Below are 14406 nucleotides of genomic sequence, written 5' to 3'. Positions count from 1 at the left end.
ACCTAGATGAACAGAGAAGTGCCCCTCTCCCCTCCCTCCCCCGCCTCCCTCTGCTCCCCTCTTTCCCACTCTCCCCCCACTTCTCTCCCTGGGCCATCTTTCCCCCCACCACTTTCCCCTCCAACCCTAATAAGATGCTTTTCAATGAATGTTCTCTTGGCAACTTTCCCCCCACTAATTTTAGTACCACACCAGGAGGCTTTTGAGCTCTTTTTCTGACTAGGTACTCAGGTATTCTAAATTAAAAGGAAACAGAATCCTGGTGAGGCTGAAGGAACATATCACTTCATGTTCACGGCTCACATGTGACATTAGATGTGCCCCCCCCCTGGACCTTTGCCACAAATCCCTGTCCCCCAGGCAGGCCTTCCTGTCCTATCTGTAAGACCAGACACTCACTGGCAACGTGGGCTGCAGTCAATGCCTTCTGGACTGTTTGGAAAATTGATACTTGATCCCATATTTGAAATGAATAACCTTATGAGAAAGAGGGCTGTTGTCACTCCCTAGAATCCTGCTGGCCTTCTAAGTTAGGCTTTAAATTGAGCTCTAGATGGTCGCAAGTCCTTTGTTAGCTGGCTACCAGCCCTGTTGGTGGAGTTGTTGAAAACTCACCGCCTGTTGCAGTTGGCTGGCAGGAAAGAAGATTCTTATGGAGTGAAGTGCCACCTAAGCCAGGGGGTCACAGCTCTGGGCTGAAAATACTGCAGGCCCTGGGTCTGAGCCTTTGAAAGTAGGGTTGACTGTCCACAAAGGACTTCCAGAAACTCAGTACCAGGACAGCCAGGAGCCAAGGCAGGAGCCAAGCCAGGCATGGGATAGGGTCCGCTGGGACATGGGTCAGGACTGATTCAGCAAATTCCACCTGTTGGAGGAGTCTCCCTCCCTCCCTCCCTTCTGTGCCCATTGTCCCTCCAGACTCTCTGGTGGATGACATTCCCAGGTCTAAGAGGATTATTCTTCTCCCATAGGATTAGGAGCACCTGCCCATCTGACTATAGGAAAACAGCTATGAAGTTGGAAACGCAAAGTCAAGAGTGAATAGCGAAGAACCTTATCATAGAATGATAATTGAATTTTCTGGTGAGGAGGAGGCCCAGACTGTAAACCCAGGGAGTAGCAGAGTGACAGTGGCTGTTCTCTGAGTTCCAGGGCCTCCCTGCCCCCAACCCCCACCTCCTCTCCACCTACTGAAATCCTGAAGCTTTCCCACAATCTTTTGCTGCTTCCTTCGGGGTGGGAGAGCCAGAGGGTATTTTGAAGCTTTCGCTAGCTTTCGGTGCTGTCTTGTGTCCTGTGCCAGGCCTCAGCCCACTTACTGTTCCTGCGTTGCTTTTCTGGGTTTCCAGTCACAGAGAAGGGTGAACACCCCTCGAATTCATCAGTGGTGGAAATGTTCAGATGGCAGATACTGTCTGGAAAGGGCAAAATTATGGGAGCCGAAAACAGATCAGTTGTTGCCCGAATTGGGGTGAGGGAAGAGATTGTTCACAAAAAGCAATATGAAGGCTTTGGGTGTGTGTGTGTGTGTGTGTGTGTGTGTGTGATAGAACCACCCCGTATCTTGGTTTTGGTGGTAGTTACACAACTGTGTGCATAGATCTGTAACTTTACACCAGAATGAATTTTATTTATTGCTTTACAAAGGTGACTACAATTTAAAAAATAACACCCACCTATTTAAGATCGAGGCCATAGATGTTGGAATCAGTGGTTCTTGGCTCAGGGCTATGAGGAGGCAGTATAGTGTGGCAAAAGGATCCTGGAGCTCAGATCCTAGTTAGGACACTTGAAGGCTGCGTTTACTCATCTGCTAAGCACCCCCACCCCCAGACCCCCAAATAAGGACAATAAAATCGATCTCATGAGGTTATAAGGTTTTAAATAGAATAACACATCTAAAAGTGAGTTAGAGGTTTAAGAAAATACATAGTAAAGGCTTGAAAAACTGGGTTTGTATTTTTTGGGGGGAGGGTGTTAGCACTCTTTCTGGCAATCACATACATCTAAGACCTTTTAAAGAGATTATGCCTGGCTTTCCTTATCAAGAAGCAGGAGCGAGCAATGAATTAATGGGAGATAATCCTAGACAGAAAAGGCTTTATAAAGAAAGAATCTGGTTCATATTTAGATGGAGGATTCTTGACAACCAAAGACTCAGAGAAACCATAATCAAGGGTCTCATTAGAAGGTGTCTTCATTTTGGTGCCTCAGTCTCCCGGGGAGTCCTTGAAGTCTGGGTCCTTGCGTGTTTATCCAAAGCAGAGTGTCTCTTTGCTTTGCAGCTGGGAGTTGGTTTTGCTTGGGAACTCCCTGCCGGGTCTGGCCGTCCCACACCGGTTTCTCTATTGAAGCATGACAGCCCGAAGGCAGGCAGTTTCTTTATAACTGAATCTCCTATGAGAAATTGCTGACTCCTTAAGGAGGTCCCCGGGGAGATGGCTTCTCAGAGACTTCACTGGGTTGGTAAGTGGCCCACGTGGTTCTGTGCGTTTCCGCCGCACATTGTTGCTATGAGCCATCTTTCATTAAAGCTTTTGCTATGTGGATGGTCCCCCGGGCTGCTCCACGCCATGTCCCCCATTTTTTTTTTAAAGATTTTATTTATTTGACACAGAGAGAGAAGTCACAAGTAGGCAGAGAGACAGGCAGAGAGAGAGAGGGGAGGAAGAAGTCTCCCTGCGGAGCAGAGAGCCCGATGTGGGGCTCGATCCCAGGACCTTGGGATCATGACCTGAGCCGAAGGCAGAGGCTTTAACCCACTGAGCCACCCAGGCGCCCCCATGTCCCCCATTTTACAGCTGGACCCGTGGAGGCAGAGTCCTTTGCTTGGGGCTTGGCTGGGGAGGAAGTTGGCAACAGGGCCCAGGCCCAGTTTTAGCAGGAGCTAGCTCGGATCGTAAGAACTCTGTGCTTTTCCGCGGACTCTGGAAACAATCAGCCGCTGTTGGCCGGGGTTTATAGACGGTGCAGAAATTGCACGGGGGCCAGACAGGAGCTGGGAAAATCAGTGAGCCCGCTTCCTCTGCGGTGAAGTTGCCCTTTTGTACTCGCTGTTCTGGCCCTAATGCCTGCGTAATTCTCTCCTTCCTGTCTGCAGCCTGTCCTGCTGGGGTGCTTTCTGTTTTTCCTGCAAAGTGGGCTCCCCTCCCGTGGAGTTCCCTGGACAGGATCACTCTCCCCTAACTCCAGCTGCTTCCTTTCCAAGCCAGTAGCTGCCACCAAAGAGGCTTAAAAGGGCCAAAAAAAAAAGGCCAGAGCTCTGAGCGATCTTGTGCAGCATCAGAAAAGCCAGTGTGCTGTCTGCCGTGAAAGACGTTCACAACAAGACTCAGGAGCAGACGGTGTAGCTTTGTTCCAGGGTACAGGTCTCTCTAAAACTCCGTTCATTTTCACGGGGCCCATCTTGCAGAAACCTCAGCAATTGCACATCTCCCGCAGCTGCCACTGCGGGTTTCTTTAAAGGGGACCCGAAGCGCAGAAAGCATTTGGAAAAACGATGCTCCCCCGGGTCCTGTCTTCTCTCCTTCAAATATTATTGAGTTTCTCCAGGATTTTCAACATGGTATACATGGAGACAGGGAGTTTCTTTCATGTGAACGTTTTACCATTTTCTGTGGCATTTGTTTAAATCATGTCATTAGAATTTCAGGTACAACCGGGCATACACAGGATTAGAAACAAACACAACTCAACCCATAGGCACAACACAACCATATAGGAGCAGAAGTGTGCAGGCTCCCCAGGGCTCCGTCCTGGCCTTGGCCCTGGACCTGGTCCTGCAGGTCGAGGGAGGCCACAGAGCCACAGGGCGGGCTGGAAGGTAGGGAGGAGGCAGCCTTCTGTGCTCAGTTAGCAGCCTCCGGCTGCTTCTCTCAGTTAATTAACACTGTCAGCTTGTCAGCCTCCTTCACCTGCCCAAGGAAAGGAAGTGGACTCTTCCCACGCCATCCCTCTGCTTTCCCTACTTTTTGAAAATTATGGAACCACTTTCTGCGCTCCAGGACCTAACAGTGGCATTTCTTTCACTAATTAAAAATAGGTCAGTGCTTCCGAGGAATCCTGCCCAGGGGCTCTTGGAGACACTTTCACCTTGAGATTCCTTGTCATTCACTGACGAACACTGAGGGATCAATACAGAATCGTCGCTGCAGAGCTGTCAAGGAGTCACTTAGGCCATTTATAACACAGGAGGCTTTATCTGATGGCTACGCAGGCGTTGCTTCCCAGTAGCCGAGAGATTTTTAAAAATCCAAGGTTTCACGTTTCTGGAAAACGAATGAATCCTCTGCCCCCTTGTCATCTGACGCTCTCACCTGTTGGGGGCTGGGGCAGTTAGAGTCAGGAACGTCCTTGTACTCCATAAGCTGGTTGCCAGCACTTCCCGTTTTAGCTCGAACTGGTAGAAAGCCTGGATCTGTTTAGAGCGTAAAGCATGCTGTCCTTGTGGAGGGTAGAAATCCAGAACCAGGACGAAACCCGGGCATTTAAAAACAGTAATTCTGGGGGCGCCTGGGTGGCTCAATCATTAAGCGTCTGCCTTCAGCTCAGGTCATGATCCCAAGGTCCTGGGATCGAGCCCTGCATTGGGCCCCCTGCTCAGCGGGGAGCTTGCTTCTTCCTCTCCCACTCCCCCTGGTTGCATTCCCTCTCTCCCTGTGTCTCTCTCTCTGTCAAATAATAAATAAAATCTTAAAAAAATAAAAATAAAAACAAGAATTCTGGTAGTCTCATAGTTGCGTAGCTTACAAAAAATATTAACAAACGCCAAAATTTTTCTTTCCATCTAAAATGAACACAGATGCAAGTTGGCGTTTGATTCCGTTCTCCTGGTTTCCTTTTTGTGGTTCAGCATTTCTTAGCCACCAACAGCTTGCAGAGCCCATTCTCCTGATGTGGAACTCCCACAGCTGTGTTCCGTTCTCATTTTTCTTATTACAAAAGGGCTCTTATGATTTGACGTCACTATCCCCCAAATCTGAATGCTTATGTTAAATAGAGCTTATTTAAGTACCTGCTAGTGGATATGACTGTTAGTTACACATAGATTTTTCCCTCAGAGTTTCTAATAGAGTTTGGCCTTATGCGACTTTGATGTTCAACTGATGTGTGCCGTAAGGAAAATAACCCAAGGTCTCGTGAATGATCATGTGATATAAAATAGAACGTTTCAAAGATTGCCCTTCATATAAACTAGAGACCATAGGCCAATTAACCTATACAAATTAGAACTCAGCCACTTTTTTCTTTTATCAATTTTTTTGTTCTGTTAAATGGTTCCGTGTAGACCGTGTTTCCCAGCACCTCCTCTGTAGTAAGTGGACAGATACGTGAAGACAATTTACTGCTCACTCTGACCCTGAGACATCTAAATACTTCACATGCTTTCCTTACCACTCACAACATCTGGATGCTTTTAAAAGAAATACCCACTTACTCAGGGCGTAGCCATATTAACTTGGGAATTTGGAGGAATACTTGTATCATGGAGGAGTAAAGATATGTCTTTCATGTCTTCATTCATGCCTCTCTGCTCGTTGACATTAATGACTAGAGAATGAGTGTTTATGTGCAAAGACAAGTGCTTATGAAGTCTACTTCAGGTAGATGTGCAAGGTATTATTTGTGGTGTGCACAGGAGTTTGTCGTAGATAAATAGTCTTTATGTGGACCATAAATTTAAAAAAAGAGAAAGAAAACCATATAGCATTCCGGGAATGTATTTGCCAAGCAAATATTTTGGAAAACAGCCCAAAGGAACAGACTTAAGGCTGTGATTTTAATACCGAACTAAGGAAATGCTTTAATGCATCGGCTCAGCTCATGGATGGTGGTAATCACATCTGGTTTACCTCAAGCTATAGGAGAGGGAATGAAACTTAACAGTGGAACAAACATCATGAGACCAAGTCCCATTTTTTTTGTCGGTATGCATATGTGCGGTGCGGGGTTAAAATTTTTTTAAATGTAAATATTGCCATGGTGTAAGTAATCTGCAAATGCAGATGGCTTGCCAACTATAAGGACAGACTGCTCTGTCACCTGTCCATTCTTATTATGTGGCCTGTGAGTTTTACTGCAGGAATTAAATATTTTTATGGATAGGCAACTATAGCCGATGCCTTATTACATGGCCAAGGAAAACAGGGATATAAGTAAGCTGGTTGAGTTAGAGCAATGACATAGGGTTTCCAAGGTGGAAGCTGCTGGCCTTTGATCATGGATCTCATTTCCCAGCAAGGGGTGAAGCCTTTGATGACTTCAGAGTGTATAGAGCACCCAGTGCAATGCACTGCCTACCTGAAGTAGAGACCTAAAGAGTCCCTGTTGATCGTATCGGGTTAATTGTAAAATCATAGCACTAATTCTTCGTTCAGTTATGAGGTTTTTGCCTTTCCGACATCACACCGCCCCTCTCTTGGGAACGCCTGTTGACAGCATTTTTAAAAAAGTCAGCTATTTAAATTTCTCGATCCACTGACTCATCCCAAGGTGTAGCCCATCTGCTCACATGGGTGCAGATCACCAGTGACGACCCACACTTCTGGAAATGCTTGCTCTGTTAGGTGTGAGAGGCTTTCATAAGTAAAGTTGGCAGTGCTATCTGGTAACTGGCAAGTTAACGTATATGGCTTTCTGTTCCGTAGGTATTTTCTGTTCATAAAAATAGCCAATACGATTTCCTGATGGCTCCAAGGATAGCCTGAGGGATATTTTTTTCAGATCCTTGCTCATTTCCAAACAATTACTCTGATGTAATCCACTCCCTCCCCTTTGGGTATGGGCTCTAGTTTTAAAAACGTTAAAGGTCGATATTCTGCAAATGTCACAGGCGAGGACTTAGCCTTGTTAATGGGAAATATCACTAAGGAAAAGAGCCCTTGGAGACCCTGGCCACAGAGCGGGGGCCGGTTTGTCTCAACTTCAGGCATCTGTCTGGGGGAGCCCCGGAATGCGTGTTTGGATCTGAGTATCAGCGGTTGCCAATGAGTTTAAGTAATGAGTTGTCAAACTCATTTTAATGGGAAAATTTCTGCCCAAACATTCAGGTCTCCAGGTTTTGATCATAAGGTGAGGTGGGCAAATTATATATGAAATATCACCCGGCCAAGTTAGTGCTCCCAGACCATATCCATGTGGAGGGACAGTAGGGAAGATGTAGGGCTTTTTCTGAAGGGCCACAAAGGACACTTTTGTATGGAAATGCTGTGGTGGGCACAGAGGACCAGCTCACAGCCCTGGATCCCCACAAAGTGTGACTCTTCACACTTTGCTATGATGATGCCACAGGGAATGCAACCTAAGAAACAGCATAGCTTCCCCGGGGGCAGTAGTCACTTGGGTAGAGGAATGACAGGGCGTCATTATGCCCCCTCCTGGTGGCAGAGATAGGCAGGTATGTGCCCCATGAAGAAGGACGGTACTTGGGCCCTAAGTACCCAAGTATCGGTACCACGGTATCACCGGGTACTGAGCCCCGGTGGTAAAGGAGCTACAGGAATCCAGAAGTGTTCCTGGAAGACGTGGAATCTGAGGGGTTTTGAAGAGAGAGAGATGGTATTAGTCGGGAGGAGAAGGGGAAACGCTCAGCTATGGGGCCATTTACCTGGTGAAGTTTCTTTCATTCTGACCCAGAGGGAAAATACTCCTAGGGCTAAATGAGGGGATGGAGGTACAGAAAGCAAAAGTCAGAATTTGAATTGCTAAAGCGACTGCCCCATGGGACAAATTCCTGGAAAGTTTTCAAAGCCACTTTGAAATGCCAAACAACCTGTACCTTATCTGTTCAGAATTGCCAATCCTACAGAATTCCATTTCAGCTAGGAACACCGGAGACTTTGTAGTGGGTGACATTTTATTACCAAGGGTCTGTCATGTGCTCATGTAGGGTTTTGGTTTTTTTGGTATGGTGTTTTTTTGTTTTTTGGAGTTTTTTGGGGTTTTTTTTTTTGTTTTTTTTCTTTTCGCCACATTTAATTTAATTTAATAATAAAAATGGAAGCAGATGTTACAGATTTCAAAGGAAGAGAAGCTCGGTGCATGAACAGTTCAACTTGGCATCTGCCAAGGTGATAAAAGAGATGAGAGGTCAAGGCTCTCCTATTCTGATTCAGAAAGGAGAAACTTGCTTCCTTCCCTTGCAACTCACCTGCTTTCCTCTGCTTCCAGCCTTATGTTTTATGGACAATCGGATCAAAGGTTCCAAGCTCCTCATGGCAGCTGGGTGGTCCTGGTGCCCATCACCGCCCCCTCCAGTAGACACTCACCTACCTGAATCATGGAGCATACACCCCTTAATGATGCGGAGCCCTCCAGGAATCAGAGCAGACTTCGCAGAGTCCCAAGTGTGGAAGGGAGGAAAGGGGATATCTTCAGGCACCGCCTGCTTCTCTGATCTCTTTCTGTCATCAGTTTGTAGACTCCCTCACTCCCTCCCTGGGCCAGCCCAACAAAAATCCCTTTCTGTGTTTCCCCTCGGCATGGCTGAGTCAGACCTGGAGGGAAGAGCCGGCTCGATATGGGAGACCTGTGTCGCAGACCCCAGCCCACCACTTTCTCAGTGTGTGACCTTCAGCAAGACACAGGACTCTTTGAGAGGCTTTCTGAGGCTTTCCCGAGCCCCCTGCCAGCTCTAATTCTATCTGCTTCTAGGTATTAAAATCCTCGGGGAAGGGTTCATGACATCCTTAGTGGCCCTCCCTGAGGTGGCCTTTTATAAAAGCTTGCATTTGATGAACTGGGAAACAAGGTGGGTGTCAAATGAGAGGCTTCATTTTTATGCACATCCCAAGCTGGGGACTCCTGACCAGCATAGCTGACTTACAGTTCCCTCACCAAAATGCCAGAGCTGCCAAAGCTTTCATGGAAGGACAATTGCTTTGAAAGAAGGTTCCTTCGTTTTAAGACAAGCAAGCAAACAAAAGCCCTTTAATAGCTCCTGTTCCTTTACTTGTTTTCAGCTTTCCATCAAGGCTTAGTCAAAGAAAATGGATAAAATCAGAAATTGGGGTATAGCTGATCGACAAGCCCCCTGCTCTCCTGCCAGGGGCATCTCTGCAGAGGAAAGACTAAAACCTGCTGGCTTAAAAGTACACACTCAGAAAAGGGGTCCCCAAAGCAAGAGAGAAATCTCACTTGGTGCTCCCTGCAGCGGCTCTGCCGTCCTCTGTGACTGGAGCCAGCGTGCACTCACGTTCGCAAAGGACATGGCCATTTACCTAGAGCAGCCGTATGGTCCTTTATCCCATGCGGAGGGTGTGCCCCCAGGCGAGTGTGAGACGCAGAAATCTACCCGCCTGTTCCTTCTGCCTCTTGTGGCGGAAGCACCTTGCTGTGCTGTCTGCTAAAGAAAGAGAAAGAGTCATTTCTCCCAAAGGTGGAAGGAGGTCGGGCCCTGTTGGTCTTATTGCAAATACACACATTGCAAGTAGAAGTATATCGCAGAATATGCATCCGCACTGTTCCGTAGCCCTGCCTGCACATCTGGCCAGGAGCCAGGGATCTGGGGACCAGGAACTGGTGGTCATGGCGGCTCACAGAAATCTCCTTGCACACTTTAGCTCAGAGCCACAGTTTCCAGCACGGCGGGGACCTTCCCATCTGAGACAAGCCTGGGCATTAGCGTGTTGCTGCTCTTCAAGATCTAGTCAGTCTTGCTGGTTTTTTAGCTGGGGACCAGTGAGAGTGCACTTCATGCTAGCATTCTGCACCGGTCCTATCTACCCACGCAGCATCCTGTGTAGGGTATGACCTGTCTGCCTGCTGTGCTAGCTACTATGACTGTACAATAAATCATCCCAGTTTAGTGATTTGGAACAACGGTTTACTGTATGCATGGATCTGTGGGTCAGGAATTCAGATGGGACACTGCAGGGAGGGCTGTCCCTGCCCCCACAGTGTTTGGCTATTAGCAGGATGACTTGAACGTGGAGCTTGGAATCATCTGAAGACTAAGTCCCAACCATGCCTGGCTTTCAGCAGGTCAACAAGATACCCACACGTGGCTTGTCTGTGGGCTCTGGGCTTAGGCCGGGTTCAAGGGCAAGTGATCAAAAAAGACATATCATCTATTACGAGCTGGCTTTGGAAGTCAGGCATGTCTCCTTTGCCGTGTTCTGCTCACTGAAGGATTCTCAACAGCCCAGCCAGTTTCAAGGGGAGGAGAAATAAACAGCAGAGGGATAAGGTTCTGGAAGGCTGTATTGCTGTGGCTACACACATACTCTGCTATACCTGGGCATAGCATGGAAAACACAAGGAGGTTCTGCCAAGTCCCTCAAGGTTAAGGTTAACAGGCAGGACCTCCGCAACTGTGTTCACTTTATACCCATGACTGGTCCCACCTTGGCCTCTGTGGACATGTAGGATTCCTTTGGACAGGGCAGAATTTTTCAGCAGGTTGGTAGAAATACATAAATCTGAACTTCATCGGCTGTCACTGCTCAGGTGAGGGCTTAAATGAGTTCGCTTCCCAAGATTCCATAAATTCTTCAAATAATGGCCACCTGGGTCACACGCAGGACCGGTTCAGGAGCAGAGTCTGTTGGGCCACCAAGAGAAGTCTGGTTTGTGGTTTGTTCAGGAGCCTCGTAGAAATTCTATGACTTAGGGAAATAGCCCGGGGCCAGAGGGCCAGTCAGGTCTCCCGTTAGTGGTCACGGAACCATGAGTTCTTTGAGTTTTTTCCTTCTTGCCTCTTTATGCCTTTTTAATCTGTAAAATCGTTTTTAAACAATATTCAGGTGTATTTTTTCCATACATCCATTATGGCTTGAATCAGTGTCCTCAGTAAATTTTTTCTTTCTTATATTTTAGAGAGGTGGAAAATACAACAAAGTATGGAGAAGAAAATAAAAATCTTCGATAACACCAGCCCTCGAAATAGTAATAGTCAATATTTTAGTGCTTTTTCCATTGTATATACCTGCCTTAAGATGATTTTAATGGCTAAATATGAATTAGATATACCAGAACTTATTTTAATCACCCCTTTTATTGTTGGCCATTTTATTTCTTCTTTCCCATGCTTTTCGTGTAAATACTTTTGCATTATTAAGATACATTTGTATTTAACATATGTAAGTAACATTTTCCATACTTATTTAGAAAGTTTTAATAAATATTATTTAAATCTAAATAAAATGTATTTCTCTGTGATAGATTCCAGGAAATGGGATTCTTGGATTCCAGGCTATGAACAATTTAGTTTTTGCTACATGGTCTGAAATCGCTTTCCCAAATTCACACAATCACTGGCGACCTGTACATCATTCTACAAGGCAAACAGGTGTGGCTTATCAGTTTAGGGGGCAAATGTAAAGCCATATTTTAAATGAACTTAATTCAGCTCTAATTTCTATTTGTTTTAGTATGATTGGAAGGGTTAAGTCATTTGCCTGTATCTTAAGTGCTTTCAGTCCCTTGGTTCTGCTTTCCAAGCCTGTGTTTTTCCTCTCTTCAAGTGTATTTTCAGATGTTTGCATTCCAGCCCCCGCCCCCAACATGATGCTTTTCTCCTCCATGTACGGCTCGTGGTCTCACAGCCGCCAATCATTTGCCTACAGATGTTCTAATTTGAAGCGTTTTGTTTACTTACCGCATGTCGGTGGCGATGCCCACTGTCCACTCTCTCTGCTTCCATGTGATTTGTCTGCATCTTTGAGTGATAATGTGATTACTTTTAGGATCAGTAAAATAAGGATGCGTATGTGATTTTTATATATTCTCTGTCTTCTCATCATCACCGCTGTGGTCAATGATGGGCAAACCATCACTGTGCGCGTCCCGGGCCTTTTTGTTTGTGTTCCTTTGTCCTTGAAATGGTTTGATGTTGTCAGTGAATGCTTTTCTTCTGTATATACATTTACCTGCAGTAGAAAAGGTTTCTCCAATATTTGCAATAGTTATTTATAGTTCCCCTTAGCATGGTTCTATTCTAATAGAGTTGACCAACTGGGATATAAACTTAAAAACATTCTGGAGTTAATATAATGAATATTAAATTACATATCTGGATTTAATGATTATTCTTGGCCTCTAATTATAATATTACATAACTTGTGATCTCTAAGGCCTCTTTAACAGAAAATATCACCACACCTGGGTATTTTGTTGTATTTTTGGGTCTTAATTACAGCTGTTGTAGTAACCCTGAAGTTTAATCTAAATATATTTCTCAATTCTTTCCCTCATACAAAATTACTTTTGGTATACCTTCTAAGCCTTTCACTCCGTGTTGAGAAAATACTACTACTTTTACATTGGGTTACATTGTATGTATGTATATATATATATATATATATGTATTTATTTTTATTTTTAAAAATTTTTGGTTAAATTTTAATGACTTGCTTTTTGCTGCTAATTTATCTATCTTTTTATTATGGTTTTTTACTGAAATATAATTGACATAGGACAGGATGTAAGTTTAAGATGTACTACTTGTTGGGGCGCATGGGTGGCTCAGTTAGCTAAGTGTCAGACTCTTAATTTGGGCTCAGGTCATGATCTCAGGGTCATGAGATCGAGCCCTACGTCTGGTTCCATGCTGGTAGTGGAGTCTGCTTGAGATTCTGTCTCTTCTCCTTTTTCTGCGTCCCCCAACCTGCACTCCTGACCATGTGCATGTTCTGTCTCTGTCTCTGTCTGTCTCTCTCAAAAGATGTATAGTGTGTTGACTTGAGACATTTATATATCAAAATATGATCATCGTCCTGGTTTAGCTAATACCTCTGTCACATCACATAATTATCATTTCTTTGTTGTGGTGAGAACGGTCACTATCTGGTCTGTTAGCATTTTTGAAGTTTATACTACAGTGTTGTTGACTATAATAATCACGTGCTGTGCATTAGATAATAACCAGGACTTCATTCCTCTTCTAGGTGCAAGTTTGTCTCTTTTAACAACATCTCCCCACCCCCACACCCCAAACCCTTGGTAACTAGCATTCAAGGCTCTGCTTCAACAAATTCGGCTTTTTTAGCTTCCACATAGAAGTGATACCATGCAATATTTGTCTTTCTCTGGCTAGCTTATCTCACTAAGCATAATGCTGCTTTTTTCCTTTTCCTTTGTTCTAAGATTCCCTATTTCCTTGCCTCTTTTTTTTTCTTTTTTAATCTTGTTTATTCTTTTCTTTTCCATGTCCGTGGGCTTCTAAATGCCAGTTATTGTGCTTGAGGGTACAGGATGAACGGCTAGCCCATGCCTTTAGAAGTTTTACTGTCACTCACGAAAACCTAACACATATCAGAATGGCTGGAAGAATAGTGTGACTGAAGGCAGTGGGTCCATCCTGTTGGCCAAAATCAGATTGTATGTGAGGGGACACAACAGGTGTGAGCCCCTTGGCCGGTTGTAAAGGGGCTGAGTTTGGACCCTGCTCTGCGGGTGGTTTTGTCCTGGAAAATGGGTTAGGCCACTTTGGGGGTTCATGTGTGGGATATAAGTTGGAAGGGGGAGCATCTGAGAAGGAAGGAACTCCAAGACTTGGATGTTCATTCATGGAACCAATGAGTACCCCCATGCCTGCCATGTGTCAGGGCTCTGGACCCCACAGCAAACAGACCACCATCCACCTTGCTCTTATGGGGTCTTGTCATTCAGCAGTCCTGCTCTTCTGGGGCTTCTGCTGTGACGGAGAGCAGCCTAACACCTGTGGTAGTAGCAATGGCAACTCTATGTAGAAAGCCCATCTCGTGGCATTTAAAGTCTCCTTAATTTTCTAACTTTCAGGCACTGTGACTACTGTGTGAGGACACGCCTGCTGCCCTATTGGGCTTCTGTGTCCTTAAAGGAATACTCTGTTCTTGTAGGTTCAACCGGGTTGCTCCCATGATTCGCCCCAACCCGACTTCGTTTCGAATTCCTATTACATTGTGAGTCTGCCCACAGATGCAGGTGGGACACTCAGGCTTCCCCTTTGATCATTTGATGTTAGGAGTTGACATCCTGGAAATAGCACTTTGAAATGACCAGATAAGGGAGGTCACCCGTGGAGCTCGTCGTTCGGTAATAACCTGAAATTGGTTCATGTCTTCTCAAGAATGACCTCCAGGGAAGACTAAGGTTCTGGCATGATTCTCCTGGTGTGCAGAAGCTGGGAGGACTCTGCTGGTTAATCTTCCCCCTGGGCACCACTGGGTATAGTACAGATGTGCTCGTGGTCCTGAAAAAGTCAATAGCTTACAAGCGATCTTTTTATTTTTCTCTGGCCAGGAATCTTGGCTCCTTTCTTCGGAACTTGGAGAAAAATGTGAAGCCATAGACAAGAAGTTACTGTACTTGGAAGATCAGCTTCACACAGCCATCCACAGCCATGATGAAGATCTCATTCATATCCTTTTCATCCCGCAGGTTAAGTACCTGCTAGTTGTTTTGTAAGAGCAAGTCTTAAAAATATAC

General features: G+C 45.5%; 1 protein-coding gene across 1 annotated transcript in view; it reads left to right on the top strand.

The window, feature by feature from the left end:
* The window catches only part of DISC1 (DISC1 scaffold protein), a 312576-nt gene that overhangs the window by 287107 nt on the left and 11063 nt on the right, over nucleotides 1–14406 (top strand). The window contains exon 11 of the mRNA XM_044236813.1: nucleotides 14221–14338. Coding sequence (XP_044092748.1) covers nucleotides 14221–14338 — 118 coding nt within the window. The remainder of the gene's footprint in view (nucleotides 1–14220; nucleotides 14339–14406) is intronic.

Source organism: Neovison vison, chromosome 2, assembly GCF_020171115.1.
Source record: "Neovison vison isolate M4711 chromosome 2, ASM_NN_V1, whole genome shotgun sequence".
NCBI lineage: Eukaryota > Metazoa > Chordata > Mammalia > Carnivora > Mustelidae > Neogale > Neogale vison.
The sequence above is the reverse complement of the archived record's forward strand: the minus strand, read 5'-3'. Positions and strand labels throughout refer to the sequence as shown.